The following is a 21692-nucleotide window of genomic DNA, read 5'->3' as shown; positions in this document are numbered from 1 at the left end:
ACTGATTGATCTCAGCTCATTTTTGAATGTAGCTACAAAACAAAAGCTGTTGTGCGACTGACTGTACAAACAGATTCAGCAGGAATTTAGAGCTATCGTTTTACAGACTGCCGACAGCTCAAGAAAAGACAAACTAATGGATTGCTGCAGTTCGTAGAAACAAACTAGTCATATTATCGTCTGGTACAGGATGCAATTGTTGGGACACAACCGTCCGGTCAACTTGGTTGTTGCTATGCCAGCCACAGGGACAGCAGCTATTGGAGGAGTGAGTTCATATTGTCTGCAAAAGCTCTTAAAAATCCAACTCTCGCATTGTCACTACTCAGCCAAGACAGGGTTAAACCCAGTCCTGAGTTAGTTCTGGACTACACAGCATCCTCATCTTTAACAACATGAATACTGTCTAAGGGTTAACGTTTCAGTTGCTTCCTTTTCTAGCTACTATTACATGTGTAGAACATAATACATCACACCGGTAAGCAAAAGGAGCACAAGACAGCTCTCTGTTCCCGCAAACAAGACATTGGCTACAGCGCTGTCCTCTCCAACCCTGTCCAGCACGGGGAAGCACAGGCCCCTTCAGCACTCTGCCGCTGCAGGCTGGATACACACTGCTGCACTCTGGAGCGTGCAACCCAAACCTTTAATGGGTGCACAGCATTAGCTGCTGGCAGTGAGCAGGAATACACTCACTGCCTTTGTTGGGCCGCAGGCTCGGTGGAGTTATTAGGCAGCACATCTGTCCCAGCCTTGCCTCCAAAGGCTCCCGGTGCTGAAAGGTCTGCTGGAGAGTAGTGGTAAGACAAGCCAGAGCATGTACACTAACAAGCACTCTCACTACCAGAGATGTGTCAGAGCGCATCAGCCAAGGGCTCACACTTCCATGAAGGTGAGAACACAGAGAGTCTACACAGTCTCAATGAAAGACAGAGCGAGATGGAGAGGGAGGAAGGGATATATTCGGAATGAGTGCACTGATGACTTTCCCAAAGCTCATGTGCCACACTAAAGAAACTCAGTCCTATATTTGTCTGGTGATGGTGGATATACTTCATAGAAATGCTCTGATCACTGAGTGGGATAATGGGAAACGCCTGACTGTGGGAACTTAGCTGAGCTGCAATCGTTTATTTACTATATAATGAATTCCTTCAAAATACAGGCGGTCCTGGTGGGTCCAGTTGGTTTGGGACCCAACATCTAAACTTTAACATTGTGATTGAGTATTATATTTATCTAATTATCAATTAAATGGATGCTCAAATAAAAATTCAGGAAAATGTCATTGCTACAGTGTTTTATTTGGTCCTCCTTTACACTCCAAATGGCACATTCATGTTTAAGCCCAATTTGGTTGTCTCCACTAAACTTCGGTATCAGGCCAAGTTTCAGCTTCTCCAGCCATCCTTTGCTGTGCAGTGTGAGGAGGAGAAACAGCAATTCTCCACCATCATCAACACTCTCAACAACTACACTTAATGCTGTAAAAGGCAGACCTGTGGTTATTAGCTAATACCTGCTGTGCTGTGCAACTCAAACAATTCAATTTGAGTTAAATGCATTTAAAATAATAATTTAAAAAATCATGATAAAAGGGGAGTGCTGTTCTAATGACTTAGTCATAGAGATGTAGATGCATTTACATTTTACATTTACATTTAAGGCATTTAGCAGAAGCTCTTATCCAGAGCGACTTACAAAGTGCTTTGCTATTTACCCAAGAAAAAACCTTAGGTAGTTAGAATAGACTAATAATTCAAAAGAAATTTGAATTATGCTGCAGACAGTGGACAGTATAACTGTATATATTTAATGACTTGATAACCTTGTGGTGGTGTGGTACAACAGATAACACCACTACCTGCCAGTGTGCTACCACACAACCTGGGAGACTGGGGTTTGATTCCTGCTCTGGGTGACTGTGCTGCTCTACACCAATAAGAGTCCTTGGACAAGACTCCTAACACTATGTTGGCCCTCTTCTGTAATATGAGTAACCTTGTAAGTCGCTCTGGATAAGAGTGTCAGCTAAATGCCGCAAAGGTAAAGGTAGTATTGGTTAACTAAAGCAAAAGAGCTAATCAATGATTAGATGAAGTAAATGCCTAAATAATAACACTTCATGATTAGGAATTATGATTAGGAGTTGACGTTAATCTTCAGAGATTAGCATCTCGTTTTATTGGTTGCCTGCTTAAAAATGACACATGGTGGGCGGAATTTGGGGGTTTACTTACTTACACTCAGCCCATGTTCATATGAGACCCCCCTGCCTCACACTAACTGAGTGTCTTATGGCTCTCATGGTTCAGTGTTTACAAACCGTCCAGGTTTTATCCACACACTCCGATCAGGTGACAGACAGCTGCTTATGATTGTAGTGAATCCAGAAACATTTTTAAAACTTAGGCATGATTAAAAAACAGGAGACGTGAGGCTGCAGAAGCTTTCCTATAGAGCCGCTGTTACACATTCTACAAAGACGTGAGATTTTCTAGCATGGACTATCTGGTCCACAGCCCACACAAGCATGTCTAATTTCCACTGAAATCATCAGTTTTAACAAGCTCTGCAGCCCCCCCCCCCCACACACACACACACACAGGCCAAAACACCTACAGGTCACAGTGCCTGTACAGGACACACAGAGACAAAGAGTCATTTCCTTCTTAGAAAAAGTCTAATCATTCCATCAGAAAGCCTCCAACCTGTTTGTAGCACACTCGGAGCAGACAGACAGGAAAGAAAACAAACAGAGTCACAGTGACAGCAATTTCAGCAGCTACTGCTCTGCCGCCAGTAAAGCCTGTGATCATCAGCAAACCATTAAGGTTTAAATGCAAGATGTCTTCAAAACGAGGGGACAGATTGGAGATGGTACGGGCTCAGAACAGATGGAAAATAACAGTTCTGTGATCTAATCTGTGGCCAAAGTCAACAAACAGACAGGGACAGGCACTTGATTCCAAGCCCAACTAAACCAGACTTCCTTTATCAAGCTCTATTTGTCTCAGTTCCAGACTGTCGAAAGTCACTCCTGCATGGATCTGTTAAGTAGTTCCCTGTTTTTTGCCTTTAACTATTTGATGTATTTATTTGGACACTGCTTTAGCTAACTAGACACATTATTTACATTATTTTCATCTATTTTTACAGTTTTTACAAATATATTTTTATGAAAATATTGTGCATATTAACAGATTTGAAATGTCCTTGTTTAGGAGTGTAAGAAAGCAATATTATTTCTTATTTAAGAATATAATTCACTTAGTTATTTATGTAGTTATGTAGTTCTTCTTATTTTTATTTAATTTATTATTTAGGTTTATTTATTTAAATTTAATTATTTATTTTCAATTCATCTATTTTATTTATTATTATTTGTTATTAATTAATTATTTCCCCCCCTTATTGTTATTTATTTATTTATTTTGCTGTTCATGTCATGTCATCTTTCAAAGAGGGGGTGAGGGGTACATAAATAAATAAAAATAAATATAAAAAATGGAGTGTGAGAAAATATCGATATCAAAGTATCATTTTACAATACGGTATCGATTCTTAAAAACACAATACTGATTTTTAATTAAAAGATTATATGTAAAGCTTTGACAGTGGTTCATTTTGTATTGTGTTTAAACCCTGACCACTAGATGGCAGTGTTGTACTCTGTCTTCAGATCCTACTGTTCTGATTGGAAACAAAGTGCAATATACTGAATCATAACTCCTGTATATCGCAATTCCTAGAGAATCGCCAGCGTCTAATACGCAGCCCTATCCTTATCCTCGTCTAAAAGTGAGCTCATCCCCTCACCTTTGTCCGCAACGGAGAGCATGCTGCTGACATATTGCTCCTCCGCCATCCACGACGTGTCGTTCATCTTGCTGGAGACGCCACATGATCCCACACAGTTCACCTTAATGGCTGCGGAGAAAAGAGAATGCATCAGTGCTCGGCCTCTCCTCGTCCAGTACCAACATCTCACTCTGTAATTAGGGGTCCATATTTTTGTTTTCTTTTTGATGACAAATAATATTTGATATTCCCATTTTGGTGCATAATGTACCAACAAAAAAGAAAGGAAGAAATTATGAAGAGAGACACAGACTAAAATAATCACATTATTAATATTTTATGTAACGTTTTAGAACAGTGATGGCAGGCGATTGCATCAATACACCGCTACATGATGTTATTACTCAGCAACGTTCAAATGTTGTTACACAGCAAATCTGCCGGTGTTCAACCAATGCGAAAGACCGTACAGACACTTCACGAAACAAGCCATGTGGATACGTGTTACATCATGTGAATAACATGTGACCTCAATGGGAAGCATATGTGACAGCATATGACATTATGTGAATGACATGTGACCCTTTGTGATGTCATGATGCCCTGTGAATAATGTGGCCACATATGACATATCAAATACTTGTGACCCTATGTGATAACATATGACATCATATGAATTACATGTAATCACATATGGCATCTTATGGATATCATGTGACCCTGCTGTGATACCAAGTAACCCCATATGACATCCTGTGAGTATTAAGTGAGCACATAGGGCACTGTGTGAATGATATGATCACGGAAAGTGTTGCACCCAACATTAAAATGTCCACATGTGAAGTTTACAGAATTGTTTGCATGTGATTGTCATGTGATTTTTTTTTTTTTGTGTGATCTGTGCTAAAATCTTGCCATAGCATTGCCATTATACTAGTAGCACTTTTCCTTTTCACTTTCTCCACTGGGGAGAAATAAATCACACAAGCCAGATGCCTCGTAATGACTCCATCCACTTTGTCTTAAGTCAATGTATCAACAACAACTAATCTAATGTTTTTTTATCTGGACCATTCAGATGCTTGAAAAACCTAAGGACGTTCTTCAGATGCTTCACACAACAGCAGCATTAAATGGCCACTCTGTCTGAAAGCCTTTTGTCTGCGCTACTGTAGTTAAGAGAAAGCACCAGCAGCCCTTATTTGCATCATAATTGCTTGAGGCCGAGCCCTCAACGATGCCTTCATTTGGTCAGGGAGCCTATTTTGTTTCTCCACAGGCCGTTTCTGTTTCCCTCCAAAACAGCAGCGGTAGGAGCGTGGCTGTGTGGCTGAGCATGATGGTGCAGAAGGACTGGTACACTGGCACTGGTAGACTGGCAGAGTTGTAGCACAAAAGACGTACATTCAACATGACTGAATAAACACCTCACAGTGTATAACAGTATGATAAATCACAAGCTTACTTATTCACTCAATAAGTGTTTACCAACTTAGCGCTCAGAGACTATTGGCAGCTCATTGCCTTTCGGTTTTTCCGTACTGCAGAATAGGACGCAGTTCAATACTGTCAAAACTTTTGACACTTCCAATTCTTAAATCATTTCATTAACTCTGTGGATGTTGTACTCTGCACATGTTAATTTGACTCAAATGCTGGACCCTGTTTACAACTGGTCACTTCATGCATCTTGAGTATCAGGATTATATATCTGGATTAGGTTAAGCCACATTAAAATGCAAGTGTAAACACAAGATTCCTTTAAACCAGATACAAATCCACTTCAAGAGGAGGTCTGAGACACATTTGAGCCACGATATATCAGTGTAAACACAAATAGTCTCTCCCAGATGCATTCAACAACCAAAACCCCTCCCAGTACAGTCAAAACCCCACTTGCCACTGCAGTACATAACTGTGAAGAAGATAGTCATAAAGGGCGGCAGCATGTCAAATTGCTCATTTCGAGACAGCAACCATCTTTAGCACAGCACAGGAAGAGGCTGAATGCATGGTTAAACTGGTTGCTGCGTATCGAGTGGATTTGCATATTCCGTCACACCCAGCAATCGGATTTCAGTCTAACCGGAGACGCATTTCACTACCAAGTGTAAATGCATGCGCCTAAAATCTTTTCAGGATATGTCACATGAAGAGAGCAGGTGTAAATGGGTCTTTAAGTGTACTAGGGCTCCATGATATTGATGAAAATTGACAATGCAATTCCCAGGCTGTTCTTTTCTGCAATATATTTACTATATAACCTTAAAAAATACAGGAATTTTCACCAGATTTTGCCAAAGGTCAATGATCCAACACGTCATGATATTAATAATACACTCAGTGTATCCAAGATTGGAGTAAATAATTTAATTGGTTAAAAAGCATGTAAGTAAAAAGCATGAAGTGTTTGCTTTAATTTGCCTTATGTGACTTTGTACGTCCACTCTCAAAGGTGCTTCAAATGGTTCTTTGGACTCATAAAGATGAGAGATACACATTTCCATTTGAATTTTGATCATGTTTTAATATGTTAATTAAGCTGTAGCAATCTGAGTATACAGAACACCTGGTGTTCTGACAAGGTTTTGATTTTTTTTGCCTTAGCTTTGCCATTGGTATTGAACATACTGCACACAGTGTATATACTGTATTTAATGTCTTAGTGTTTTAATAAATCTACAGACAAATCTCTCAGCAAACATTTCAAATAGCAATTAAGAACCCTGGACACAAACATCTTGTGACATTACATCCTGCATTTCGATCGTTTAGATGGCTTTGGACCCCAGAACCTGCTCAGGTGGTCTTGACCTGCTTGTTTTGTGCGCACCAAGTTAAAAAGGCAGCGTTCACACTTACTCTAAAGCTGACAAGTATAAACACACCCTGAGTGAAGCACCGAAAGCTGCTATGGAGCCACAAAGTGGACAGCTGAGATGTTGAGGGGGTCTCTGACCTAGCCTGAAAATCACTAGAAAAAATAATATTCTTATATTGGCCCTTAGTTCTGAAGTAGTAGAGTCCAGAGGTCAATGCATGTGAGAACGTCAGTCACACAAATAAAGATGTTTTAATAGCCCAAAAAAAAAAAACCCACTGTCCAGCAGTTGGTCATGTGGCCACATGTTGATCTGATTACGCAAGAGTTCAGCAGAGCCGGGTAAGCCCAGGCATTTTAGCCAGGATGAAGCAGAGCAGCCCAGCAGAGAGAGAGACAGAGAGAGAGAGAGAGAGAGAGAGAGAGAGAGAGAGAGAACGACAGGGGGAGAGACCTGCTGGCATGCCTGTCGACCAGACTGTGAGGATGAGCTCAGACTCAGTGACCGGAGGATGATGGGGGCACACAGAACTTGCCCAGTTTCTTCACAAAGACACACACATACACACACACATACTTGAAGACACACACACCTAGACAGGATCAGCTCTCACTGACACTCTGCATTCCCACAGCATCATGTTTCATCTATAGTCCATAGTCACAAAGAAGCAGTGAATTACTGAGTGGACAAAGAAAAAGACAGAGAGAGAGACAGAGAGAGACAGAGAGAGAGAGAGAGAGAGAGAGAGAGAGAGAGAGAGGATAAAATGAAAGAGCTGCCAGTGTCTCAGGTGCTTTTCAGTGGGCCCATTAACTGTCCTCAGCTTTGTCAGTACAGTGCATCCATACAGTACAAGTGAGATCAAATGTGAGCAAGCCTAATGCACTTTCTCAGTGAACACATTCTCATGAAGTGCCTCCATTCAACCTCATAAGACATATCAGAGAGAAAATCAGTGATAGTGTGGCTTTTTTATTGATTACTTACTAACTTGACCTTCTTCTCCTTTAAAGCTGTTAATTTGGAGATACAAGGCTTTTGTGTGATAGCGTTTTTGGTGGTTTCCCCAGTTCATATTTTTCCAAAAAATGATTTTGTATCATATTCACTTATTATTGTTCAGTTAAGGCCAACTGTGCTGCTTGAACTGCTTGGTTTCAGGATTGAATGATATTAAAGCAGCAGTATGCAGCAGTAGGCTCCCCCTATAGCTGGCAGGTGTAATTCACTTTTACATCACAGTTGTAGATACAAATCTAGCTTTTAGCCAGTCCTTACAGACAGGTTTTACACATGCATGTGATGCCGAGTGGACATGAAAGAAGCATGTGGACTGAGGCGGTAGAGTAACATTGCAGGATGTTTCACAAATGACTTTGGGTCTTGTGCAGTTCTGTTGAGAGGTCTAGTGCAGCTCCACCAAAGTTACACAGTGAAGTAGCAGTGTTCCAGCTTGGAGTGGCAATAATAGGGATGTCACTTATTGCGGTCAGTGGCGCATCCACAGGTTTCTGAAGCTGTTATTATATGGTCAAATTGCTGCATAATGCTGCTTTAACAAGTGAATTGGAAACAACCCGGCATGTGGGTGCAGCCTATCAGAGAAAAGTTTGCAGGAAGGATGAGGGTTTATTTTAATCAAGGGCAGCCTGGCAGCCAATGAAAATGATTCCATGGAGTTTTAACATGTAAAACAGAAACAATCCACTGTAAAATCATTTTTAAGATTTTTAAATCATACAGAATATTGACCTTGTAACTGAACATTGTACAGAACCAGAGGAAATGTGCACCTCTAGTGTGTGTGCATGTAATCTGTGCAAATGGTGCACACATTAACATAAACATACTTATTTTTCCTGTCTGGCACCACTTTTAAATGCTGTGCATCATTACACCCCCATTAAAAACCTGATTGCTAATGTAATCTGCAGTCACAGGCCTAAAAGATGCTGTGTGCCATTTGAAAAATGAACCAGCAGCATTAATTGATACAGATACAGATGAGGGTGAAGAGAGGAGGGTGTTTCGATCACACACACACACACACACACACACACACACACACACACACACACACACACACACACGGCTGTGGAATTTTAAGGCCTGCTGTGTGGCCAGCCATTGGCACACGCTCTAAAGCAGCACCCTGTTGACACCACACACAAACACAAGTGGCAGATGGCACCAGTTCCCTGCCCAGGCAGCCACTCTCTATGGCAGGCTGGCACGGAGACCTCTCCATCCCTGCAGCAGGAATAACAAAAAAGATAGAAAGGAGAGAGGCAGGAGAAGGTCCGGCTGATTCAGAGTGTATTCAGTATAACGCCACCAGTAGGACCATCTGCTGTGTGCCATCTGGGCACCATTGTTACCGTGAAGAAAAACACTTACCCTGCTTACCCTGTCCAATAGTACCATGTACAACAGCAACCACAGTATATGTAGTATATGCAGCTGATAATCGCTGTCAGAACAGCAAAGTTTGTACCTCCACAACAGCAACTTTACAGGAGAAGCCAGGAGAAACCTCTTCTCTTACACTGTGATAGAGGTTAGTTACACTCCTAGTCTGACCAAGTCATTGAACCATTTTTGAGGGTCAAATTATGAAATTAAATCACAAATCAAAGGTCAACTGTTGTATGTAGTAAAAGCAGTCTATATTACTGTATTTCTTGTATATGTATGTTTTTATGATGAATATGCCATAATATGCCCTACAACTTGGGTATCAGCAGTACTTGTAGAACATACAACAGCACCACGTAGCACAACGAGTGTTTAGACCAATTATAAGATGAAAGCACTTTATTGATCCCGGAGGAAATTGCAGCTTTTATAGAGCAAAAAAAAATACAATGTAACTATGTTTTGGTCATTGACTTGAGGTCATTATTGGGCGAGAGGGCAAAGAAGGCCTAAGTTTTGTATGTATGTCCTAATCAACTGACAGACTACTGATGTAAGTGAGGGATGCTAACATAAGAGCAGGAGTCATGTCCCAAAGGAAAGAAATATTCAAGCTAACCCCTTATCACAGAAAGGCTTATTACACACTTATTACACACTAAGGTATAGCTTGAAGGTATAAACTTAAACTTTATAAATTTATATGTTCCAAGGTAAGTGAATACATTTCATATCAGGTCATTTTTTAAAGATCGGTACCATTTAAGACCATTTTTAGAACGGTCAGGAGGTCACAATGTTAAGCTAGCTATCAGCAACATGCCATTACACCTACCATTCTGCCTCTTCTGTCACGGGATGCAGCTTTTCCACAGCGGAATCAATATTTACTCATAAGACATTTGTCCTATAGCTCACAACTTTCATTTTCAGTTTTTACTCTTCAAATTGTATTGCTCTTTTTTTGGAAAGTACCTCAAAAATAACATCCCACAAATTCTTCATTTCCATCTACATCTGCTGCATTTTCAAACTGCCCCAATTCGGCAGGGAAATGGAAAATCAGGTAACCCCACAGGGGAAAGAACCAGCAAGTCAAACGCACGCATGATAAAAAACCAATTGCCATAGCAACCTTACAGCTTACAATCCCTTCTGTTGTATGTCCTAATCAACTGACAGACTACTGATATAAGTGAGGGATGCTAACATAAGAGCAGGAGTCATGTCCCAAAGGAAAGAAATATTCAAGCTAACCCCTTATCACAGAAAGGCTTATTACACACTTATTACACACTAAGGTATATTACTCAGTAACCACAGGGACTTCTGTATAAAGTGGTTGGGCTATTCTTTGGTAATAGAAGTTTGGCTTCTTGTCTATGACTCAGAGATCTGTCAGCAGTCAATCAGAGCAAAAGAAGATATCATGCTTTTCTCACTTGTGTCCAAAATCTCTCACAGTTGAGCGCTGATGTTGAGCTTCTCTTTTCCCTTAAGAGGAGTTTCAGGAGAAACATTTCAGAAACCAGTGAAACAATATTGAGATCTGCTTTATTTCTCCTCAGACTAAGAGAATAAAATATGTTTTTCCTTTGGGGTTGGAATATATGAGATGTTTAGGTTTTGGCCAATGGTGGCAATGAGCAAAAGCAAGAGCCCTTGAGGGGAACAAAGAGTCAAAAGGGGGAACCTGTCCTATTCTGGTTGGCACTGGATAGCAAAAGAAATATATGAAATATATAAATAAGTAATGGAAAACAGATAAAGAAATAGAAGTGAGACTAATTAATATAATTAATAATATAATAATTTAATAATTAATATACTAAAGGACTGAAATCAGAGATTAACATTAAAAGTCTTCTCAGGAGGAATAGAGAATAGATCTATGATACTATAAATATGTGCAGGATCATTTGTAATGTTAGAGGTACAGATTACAACAAAGTCAAAATAACATTTGAACATCTTTATTTAAAGCACAATAGAAGCAGGAAATGAGTTCAGCTAAACTTCACACTGTGCTTGTGTTCCTGCCTGCCTTAAAAGGACCAACATACTAGGCAATAAACAGGGCAGTTATTTTCTTAAATCGTCCAAAGAGCCCAAAATATAAGAACATTTAAAAGAAAGTGTAAAATTATTTATAACTTAAACTTTATAAATTTATATGTTCCAAGGTAAGTGAATACATTTCATATCAGGTCATTTTTTAAAGATCGGTACCATTTAAGACCATTTTTAGAACGGTCAGGAGGTCACAATGTTAAGCTAGCTATCAGCAACATGCCATTACACCTACCATTCTGCCTCTTCTGTCACGGGATGCAGCTTTTCCACAGCGGAATCAATATTTACTCATAAGACATTTGTCCTATAGCTCACAACTTTCATTTTCAGTTTTTACTCTTCAAATTGTATTGCTCTTTTTTTGGAAAGTACCTCAAAAATAACATCCCACAAATTCTTCATTTCCATCTACATCTGCTGCATTTTCAAACTGCCCCAATTCGGCAGGGAAATGGAAAATCAGGTAACCCCACAGGGGAAAGAACCAGCAAGTCAAACGCACGCATGATAAAAAACTGTTTGCCATAGCAACCTTACAGCTTACAATCCCTTCTGTTTTCAGACTGTTACAGCAGTTTTACAACCATGGCTTTTCTCCTGCTTGATGCTGAGATTGCACCGAAGGTTTGGCACGTCATCTTATGATATGAAGTAATTGTTAAGTATGATATTAGTTATTAAATATGGTATTAAGTGCCCGTCAATCATTTTTATTACTGAAACTAAAAGGCTACAGTGTGACGCATCAGTGTGGCCGTCAGCACCTTACAGCACCTGCCAACAAAAAGCTAAACACACACACACACCCTTTATTCTGGGAAATGTCATAATGTACAAGTGGCAACAGGCTAGGCCTATCATGGTGTAGCAGTGTGGCAACAGTGGGACTTTCTTCTCAGATAAGAAAGAAGACAACAGAGGAAAGAAAGAGATAGTACATTAATAGCACAATGAACCAATCGGACTGCTTGTGCACGTGTCTCATATCCTAGTAGATGACCATGCAAACATGTCAGAGAGTTTGGGCTTGGCAGTAAGCAGAAGCTGCTTAGGGATGACATACACAGTGTATCAGCAGCTGTCATCACTCCAATTATCAGGCTGCATGGAAAACGCCACCACAGAGATACATTCACATTTATGTTTATGTACACTATACATCCAAATGTTTGTGGACACCCCTTCTAATCAATGCATTCAGCTACTTTAAGTTGCACCCATTGCTGACACAGCTGTGCAAATGCCCACACACAGTTTGTCTAGCCCCTGTAGAGACATGTTCCATACCTAATGCCAGGCGTGGGTTAGAGGGCTATAAGGGCCCCCAGCATTGAGCTGTGGAACAGGGGAACTGTGTTCTCTGGAATGATGGATGGTGCTCACTCCAGTACCTTTTTTTGAGTTGGGGAGTTGTTGCTGAGGTGGGGTGGTGATCAGCCTACAGCATTAACCTTACTAATGCTTTTTTGTCACTGAAAGCAATCAAACCCTCCCAGCAATGCTCCCAAATCTAGTAATGAGTCTTTATTGGACTGTAGTGACAGTTCCTCCAACAAAAGCAGGATAAACATGTTTTAATATCCTTGATTTTGGAAGACAAAATGAGTGATTAGGTTTCACCACACTGGTTATGAATCAGAACTAAGATCATAAATCACCCAATATTCTAAGTTTGGAAAGATATAAGAAAAGAAAGCCTAGTATACAGAAGGGCTACATGAAGCCTATAACTATCCGCAAGGTGCCATCAAACCTGCCCCTCTTGTCACTGTATGCGCCTGTCAACACCAAAATCACCTTCACACATAAAACTGTGACTTTTTCTACTCTCTGAATCACAGTATCAAATATTTTTGGTGCCGCGGTTCATTTAGAAAGTACCTCAAAAGTAACACATCCCACAAATGCATCATTTCCAGCCATGACTGCATTTTCGCCCTGCCTGAATTTAGAAGGAAAATTACAAATCTGGCAACCCTGGGGAAAGACCCAGCAAGTGAAAAACACTTAGATGATAAATACAATGCAGTGTTTTTGGTTGCCTGAGTAACCTGAGTAATCCTGCGGCTTAAATTCCCTTGTTTTCCGACTGTTACGAACACAGCTTTACTTTCGCGACTGGTAAAGCAGTTTCACAGTCACTGCATCTCCCATGCTATCACCTTCATCAGCCATCATCATCATCAACTACCAGCAGGACTGGGTGGTGAAGGGTTTAGTCATGAATAGTCAGAAAAGTGGGCTCAACCTGCTTCCTTAGTAATGCCGAATAAACACCAAAGCAAGCCAAAAGCTGAGAGCCAAAAACACAGTGTTATCTTGGACTGATTTTATACATTAGAGCCCCGCCCATTTACCATAAGTCTGAATCACAGAAGAATGAAACAGGTCAGGTCATCAGAAAAGAGAAGACACTCTACCCTGCTGCACTCCCACTCATTTCCTTGAAGTACTTCTCTCCTCGGGGCAAGGCTTTACGACCCACTGTGTCCTTCTACAATACAAAGGAGCTTTGGGTACACACTCCTGCTGGCTCTAGTAAAGTGCTCAGTAAACACTGAAGTTTTACACTGCAGATTAAACCAGAACAATTCATCTGATTGATCAAATAGAAGTGTCACTTTCAGTTGCCACACAAAAGTCTAATAGTCTAATCTCAAAAACGGCAACTTTACAGGAGAAGGAAAAAACCTTCCTAACTTTCAATGTAAGTCAATGTAAAAATATTTAATTCCATGTCATTTTGGAGCATTTCTATTGGTCCATTCATTATAAATTTATAAAGTAGTGTAAAGAACAACTGCTGGATTCACATTATGTGAAAAAGTGAAAACGGTAAAAATTGAGATACAAGGATTTTGCGTGACAGCCCTGATTTAATGGCTAACAACAGAGCCTTTGTAGAACATACAATGCGGAACACATAAAAAGTTAATAAGTACCCACGTCACTATGAGGCAGACGCGAATTTCTGAAAATGAGAAGAAGTAGAAGAAGGAGAATCTCCCTGGCAACTGGCAGCTGGCCTGCAACCAATCAGGGGACGGTTGAGAAACCATTCAGACAGAATTTGACCCCCCATGACATCACTGCCAAACAACAATGAGTCAGCCTTGCAGGCGGGGCCGGATCGGGTGGCATGGAGACGGTCAGGTCAGTTTGGGCTGATAATAATATTTCCTTGTTTACCGGCTGACTGAGTGGCATTTCAGAAGGCCAGGCCAAAACACAGGGGCTCCAGTGTGTTTGTTTAAGGTCGGGCCTGTCTCCGGACAATGAGGACAGCCTTTCATCCTCAAGGCAAAACACACAGCAGAGATTCTCAATAAAACAACAGAGAGACAGTCGAGAGTATCACACCAGGAACGCCTCTCATGGCAGGTGGATTAAAGAGTGTTAATGGAATAAAGGTGCTGTATTCGTGAAATGAGGAGGAGGAGGAATTTCCCCTTTGAAAGTGAGTGCTTACATCAACATGAAAGTCATATAGGCAGGCCGTGACGTAGTGCAACATTAGATTCCAAAGCTTCCTTTGTAACCCTATAAACCCGAAAAGTTAGCAAACAGGGACTTCCCGTCAATTTGCATATTCAGCATCTTAAAATTATGTAAAAGTCACAAACTGCATGTTTTTATATGATAGATAAAGCGACCTGCTACCACCACTGAAACGTAGCAAATCTACTGAAAGGAAAAGGTTTTTGTTGACAAAAAAAGGAATCGTGGCCAAATGCTATGGCGCCCACATCTCTAGAGGGTGGAGACGGACACATGTGTAGGTTTAGCATGGAAATCAACCGAAGGGTTGAAAGGGTAACAACATGCTAACGTTAACTGTGGTAACTCTAGCTAGTGAACTACATTTCCCACAATGCTGCGTCCCACAATGCTCATTCATTGTTTCCTGTGATATCGAGGGGATTACAGTTGTGCTTTTGATGGAGTAACTGTCTCTACTGTCCAGGGAGAACTGCTTTCTACTAGAGTTTGGAGCATTGCTGTGAGGATTTGATTGCATTGAACGACAAGAGTGTTAGTGAGGTCAGGATGTTGGATGATGACCACCCATCTCATCTCCAACTCCAACACAGTTCTTGCACTGCTCCACAGCTCAATGCTGGGGGGCTTTATACCCCTCTAGCCCACACCTGGTATTAGACAGCATAGTGCCAATAGGTTCATGTTTATCTGCTTCTATTGGCAGTACTTCTCTACAGAAACTACACCAGCTGTACGTGTGTGCATTTGCACATCTGTGTCAGCAAAGCAGTGCAACTTGGAGTAAATGAATACATTCATGGGGGGCATCTAATATCAGGGCATGTTCTGTTGCCAAAGTTGACAAGGAATTGTGTTCACTCGAACCCTCGGTTTCCCCTGTGGGGAAATGACGAGGTCAGGAGGACAAAGGCAAGCTAAAACCGGTAGTGAAATGGGCCGTAGGTCAGGAACAGCTCAGGTAACACAGGATTACAAAGTGAAGATTAGTTCCATATGTACAGTCCTGCTGTAAAATTATACACACTATGTGGACAAAAGTATTGGGACAGCTCTTCATTCATTGTTTCTTCTGAAATCAAAGATATTTAAAAGAGTTCATCCTACATTTGTTAGAGTATCTGTCTCTACTGTCCAGGGAAGGCTTTCTACTAGATTTTGGAAGATCACTGCTGTGAGGATTTGATTGCATTCAGTGACATCAGCGTTGGCAGGGAAAGGATGTTGGATGATCACCACCCCACCTCATCCTCAACTCCCCAGCTCATCCCAAAAGTATTGGGTGGAGCACACAGTATTGTGCTCCACAGGTCAGCACTGGGGGGCTTTAAACCCCTCTAGCCCACGCCTAGCATTAGACATGGTGCCAACTTGGAAATACTTCTCTACAGCAACTAGAGGAGCTGTGTATGTGTGTGCATTTGCACATTTGTGCCACCAACCGGTGCAACTTAAAGCACCTGGATGCATTTATTAGAAGGGGTGTCCACAAACATTTGGACATATAGCAAAGCTTAAAAAAATTCAATCCACTCATCCAATATCCGCCACCAGCAATGTCATCGTATGACACGGGCGGTATAAAAGTACAGAAGCAGCTATAATGAGAGCCAGACAGCAGGGACAGAGAAGCTCAAGCACCAGACACATCAGACACCCAAGTAATTCAAGCCTGCTTTCTCTTGTCATCATTAAAGTTTAAAGAAGTAATTAGAACTGTACGCTTTCCCCATCACTCAGCAGCTCCTGCACTTTCACACAAGAGCTCCTGTGTTCAGCTTATTGCACTACTAAACCCAGTGCCACCATACATCACCAGCGCCCCGGAATAGTGAGGCTTTTACACCAGCCTCATACACGCCTGGTCTGACGCTGGAGCATGAAGAGGGTACATTAGGAGATGGGTGTATGGCGTTACGACCTTAAATGAGGTATACCTGGGTGTGTTCAGCACTAAAATGAGGGAAGCGCCTCCTAAAACACTCGTTATAGCTAAGTCGTGTAAGATATACTTTATATTCCGTCATTATATGACGTACAGTTGTTAATGAAGGGTACTGTAAGTCATGGTAGGTCAAAATTAAGCAAGTGGTTCATAGATACTGATTGCTGTACCATTGATTTTCCAACTGTAATGAGTCAATGTGTTCTATTTATACAAGCTATCTACGTATCCTTGACAGGCTTGAGTATTTCTGCTGTATAAAATGAAGCAATAAGCCACAGGAGGCTGAGAACATGAGGGTCAGATTCATCCATGAACATGCAGAATCCAGCTAGAGTGTGGAATCAACATACAGTCATGTGAAAAATATTAGGATACTCTATGAAAACCTGTATTTTAACAGTACTGAGAGATGAAGGCCAATAAGCCTGTCTTATTTAAACCTCAGAAATTTAGGGTGTGTCCCAATTTCATACTAATTACTAATACTAACTAGTACTAATTGTACTAGTGTAGATAAGTGTCATAGAGTATCCTCAAATATTCACGTACCTAAATACATACTTAAAACCAGTTAGGGTTTAAGTGTGGTTACGATGGACTATTATCCCACAATGCAATGCAAAACAGAAAGGGGGGAGGTACTCACATCTGTAACAGTTATATATAAATGGCAGATAAGTGCAGCGACAATGTCGACAGGTGAACTTGTAGGAACATATGTTGTCATAGCAACGCTTCATCACTTCCTGCTAGTACAGAAGAGGTTAGTATTTTGTGTACCTTCAAGCCAAACTCACACTACTAAGAGTAGTTGACTGTAAACAAGCGATTGGGACGCAGCCTTAGTTTGGTTTGCCCCTGATTATTGTGGGAAGTGAGTGGGGACCAACATGGCGAGATCTTAAGAGCTTTCTGAGGCCTTTGGAAAGAAAGTTGTGGATGCAGATGAGTCTCGAGAGTGAGCAGCATTCGGAATCAGCCATTAAATCTAATTTAGAAGTGAAACATCTGCTGGTGTGTCCAGATCAGACCGTTGTAGAAAGTTCAGCCCAAGAGCAGAGCTCAAGATGTAAAAAGGTAAAAAGGTAAAGGTGCACGTATTTGTCACTGTACAGTGTGGACTGTACAGCGAAATGTGTCCTCCGCATTTAACCCATCTGGTAGTGAACACACACTCACACACACACATGTGTTAGGGGCAGTGAGTACACACACACACCCAGAGCGGTGGGCAGCCAACTCCAGCGCCCGGGGAGCAGAGAGGGTAAAGGGCCTTGCTCAAGGGCCCAACAGTGGCAGCTTGCCGAGCCCGGGAATCGAACCCACAACCCTGTTATCGACAGCCCGGAGCTCTAACCGCTGAGCCACCACTGCCACCACTGCAATGTGGAAAGAAGTCTCCTAACAATCCTAAACTGTCACAGCTGATGTTAATCAGAAGGAGACTACGCACACTGGATGCGAGGTGTGCAAGGAGGAAAGCCATAAATAAGCAGGTGTCCCAATACTTCTGTCCACATGGTTTTGCAATTTTAAAAGCAGAACTTATTAATGCAATGAATGATAATCTGGTTTTGTTGTGACCATTCCTGTAATCCAACAAAGGAGGACACTACCCCCTGGACAGGAAGCTCCTTTGAGGTCACAAGACAACCAGTAAGAGCTCTACACCAACCTTAATGAGTCAGACTCAGACTGACCACAGTGGGAGGGATATTTCCCGCTATAGTAAGTGCATGTTCCCTGTGGTGGTTAGCACAGATAGAGCTGCTCTCCCCCTGCTCTTCCCTCTCTGAGAGGGGCATGACTAGATCACACACTTCACTTTATCTGAGGCTGAAGAAGAGCTGCCGCTTTTCTCACAAGCATCAAAGGCAGACGGAAACTCGAGCTGACTGTCAAAACAGGCCGTGGATATGTGATCTGATTGGAAGTGCGAGTGAAACCGCCGCACAGTGAAACAGCAGTGAATCACAGTACAAAGTGATATGAGTGCTGCTTGACTCAGCGGCTTCAGTTACGTTCAAGCTGTTCCTAAACTTCTCCAAAAAGTGGTATTTGTACAGCTGGGGGAGGAAAATATGACCCTGCTGTCCAATTAAAATAGTATCTCCATTCTGATAATACCATTTTCTGCATGGTTGAACCCTGTAGCTGCTTTCTACACCATGCCAATAATCCTTAAGGAATGGACCAATAGGAAAGCCCTCTAAAGTACTTGGAATAAACTTTTATTTGACATTGACTTCTATTCAAAGTTCAGAGCATTTTTGCCTTCTCCTGTAAACTCACCATTTTGGATATACATGTTTTTTCACTGGACAACGACAAAGGACACATTTAAGCTTTTTTTAAGACTAACTACACTTCGACTTCCTCTAACTTTGAAGCATCCAGCATCAGCACCTGAACTAAACTTTTCAATTTAAACCAAAAGTCCAAAGTAAAAATAAAGGAAATGATAAACAGGAAGAGACAACATTAAACCGCCAATCACCACAAAACCACACTGTTTACAGTGATCATGAAGTAAAACTCTGACGTTAAATATATGTATTGTTCAGGCTTTCAGGCTCTAGACTGATCTGAATCACTGACTGGAGTCATGTTACACTATCTGAACCAATCAAACACAGTTCTGATTATTTTCAGCTATTAAATACAGATACAAGAAATAAGATATGAGATATATGATTGCACTTTTCTAGTTGCACAGGGAATGTTTAGCTATCCCAAACTAGATGTTATATTTTAGTGTAAATACTGTGCTATTCTTGTTATTATTTATTAATGTCTACAATAGCTACTATAGAGAGTCTTCTCACTTTTATATAGTTCCTACTCATTTATTTCTAATATAATTACTACTCATTTTTCTATTATTGTTACTATTCATGTATTTCTAATATAATTACTACTTATTTTTTCTAGTATAATTACTATTCATGTATTTCTACTATAATTACTACTCATTTTTCTATTATTGTTACTATCCATTTATTTCTAATATAATTACTACTCATATTTTATAGTTCCTACTCATTTATTTCTAATATAATTACTACTCATTTTCTATTGTTGTTACTATTCATGTATTTCTAATATAATTACTAATTATTTTTTCTAGTATAGTTATTATTAATGTATTTCTAATATAATTACTACTCATTTTTTATAGTCCCTACTCATTTATTTCTAATAGAATTACTACTCATTTTTCTAGTATAGTTACTCATTTATTTTTAAACTAGTTACTATTTATACATTTCTAGGGTACTTACTACTGTCATTTATGGCCTTCTCATTTTCCTCTAGGATAGTTACCACTCAGTATTTATCTAATATTCATACTACTCATTTTTTCTAATATAGGTATTATTCATTTATCCCACTGTTAGTTGAATTAATTGTTTAATTAATCAGATGTACTGGGGATTGGTGATCTGTCATTGTTTTAAAATGAGCTGTATGAATAAGATAAACTTGAAATGTGTAATGACAAAAACTACTCAAAAACTCCAGTTCTACCACTGTACTATTGATTAGGACAGAAGCCTTAAATCATCTGCTAAAGCACTGTAATAGAAATCCATCTTTGACCTTCTGGGGATACATAATTACACAAGGACAAAAGACTTTTGGACAGTGCAGCAGTGTAGGCAGAGAAGCACCCTCCTTCTTTAACAGACGATTCTTGAAGCGCTCTGTGAGATCCAGCACTGTCAAGTTTGGGAGTTAGATTCAGAGCTGAGATGGAATGGCCTCATCCCAATATTCCAGACACTTCAGCTGAGATAGATAGAGGCCTGAATCACAGAACAGACCGATGGGCCATGACTAAGCTCGCCATATAGAGAGGATTTATTCGTACGACACGACCAGCACATCTGCTTTGATTGAGCCCAGTCAGATTAACAGCGGCAAAATGACTTATGTACCCAAAACGTTGACCTTGGCTTTGACCTCTCTCTCTCTTTCTCTCCCTCTCTCTGTCACTCCCTCTAACTCATTCACCCTCCGTCTGTCTGTCTTCCTCACCACATCTCTACCTCTCACTCTTACATTCCTTTTTTTCAAATGTCTCTTTCTCTCGCTCTATCCCTCTCTCTCCCTCTGTCACCGTCTCTCACCACTCTTTCTCTGCCTCTCTCCATTTCTCTCTCTGTGCCCCTCTCTTGCTTTCTCTCTATGCGTCTCTGTCTCTTCCTGAGTCTGTCATACTGCCTCTTCCCCTCTCTACCCTGCTCTTTCTTCCTCTGCCTCTCTCTCTGTTGTTCTTGCTCTTCTTTTCCCCATTTCTCTCTATGCAGCTCTCTCGTCCTCTGCTTTTCTCTCTGTGCCTCTCTTTGTGCATGCCTCTATTTGTGCCTCTCTCTGTCTTTGTGCCTCTCAAGCCGTTGTTCTCTTTCTCTTCCTCTCTCTCTGTTGCTCTCTCTTTCTTCCCCTCTTTCTCTCTCTCTCTCTCTCTCTCTGTGTGTCTCTCTCTGTGCCTCACTCTCTCTGTGCCTCTTTCTGTCTTTGTGCCTCTCTTTGTGCCTCTCTCTCTCTGTTGTTGTCTTTCTCTTCCTCTCTCTCTCTCTCTCTCTCTCTCTGTGCCTCTTTCTGTCTTTGTGCCTCACTCTCTTTGTGCCTCTATTTGTGCCTCTCTCTGTCTTTGTGCCGCTCTCCGTTGTTCTCTTTCTCTTCCTCTGCCTCTCTCTGTCTTTGTGCCTCTCAAGCAGTTGTTCTCTTTCTCTTCCTCTCTCTCTGTTGTTGTCCTTCTCTTCCTCTCTTTCTCTCTGTGCCTCTTTCTGTCTTTGTGCCTCACTCTCTCTGTGCCTCTTTGTGCCTCACTCCTTGCTGTTCTCTCTCTCTCTCTCTCTCTCTCTCTCTGTTGTTCTCTCTCATTTCCCCCATTCTCTCTCTGCCTCTCTCTCTGCCTCTCGCTCTCTCTCATATGTATGGATGGCTGCACCTCGTGTGAAATCATGTCCTCATGATAAGAGAAGGATTTGAAGCCTCATAAAAGCTATTTATAAATGAATCAATTTATCTTTTGGCAGAGAGACCTGACCAGTCACTTATCAGCCCTGTTTTCTATCTTTCATTTTCGTGTCACTTGGATTACGACCCTGCTGGTGGTTACTACTGTG

General features: G+C 41.0%; 1 protein-coding gene across 1 annotated transcript in view; it reads right to left on the bottom strand.

Annotated features, from left to right (window-relative positions):
* Nucleotides 1-21692, bottom strand: part of arrdc1b (arrestin domain containing 1b) — a 59527-nt gene that overhangs the window by 17194 nt on the left and 20641 nt on the right. The window contains exon 2 of the mRNA XM_072662048.1: nt 3820-3930. Within this exon, the coding sequence (XP_072518149.1) occupies nt 3820-3930 (111 nt within the window). The remainder of the gene's footprint in view (nt 1-3819; nt 3931-21692) is intronic.

This window comes from Salminus brasiliensis, chromosome 18 (genome assembly GCF_030463535.1).
Source record: "Salminus brasiliensis chromosome 18, fSalBra1.hap2, whole genome shotgun sequence".
NCBI classification, from domain to species: domain Eukaryota; kingdom Metazoa; phylum Chordata; class Actinopteri; order Characiformes; family Bryconidae; genus Salminus; species Salminus brasiliensis.
The sequence above is the reverse complement of the archived record's forward strand: the minus strand, read 5'-3'. Positions and strand labels throughout refer to the sequence as shown.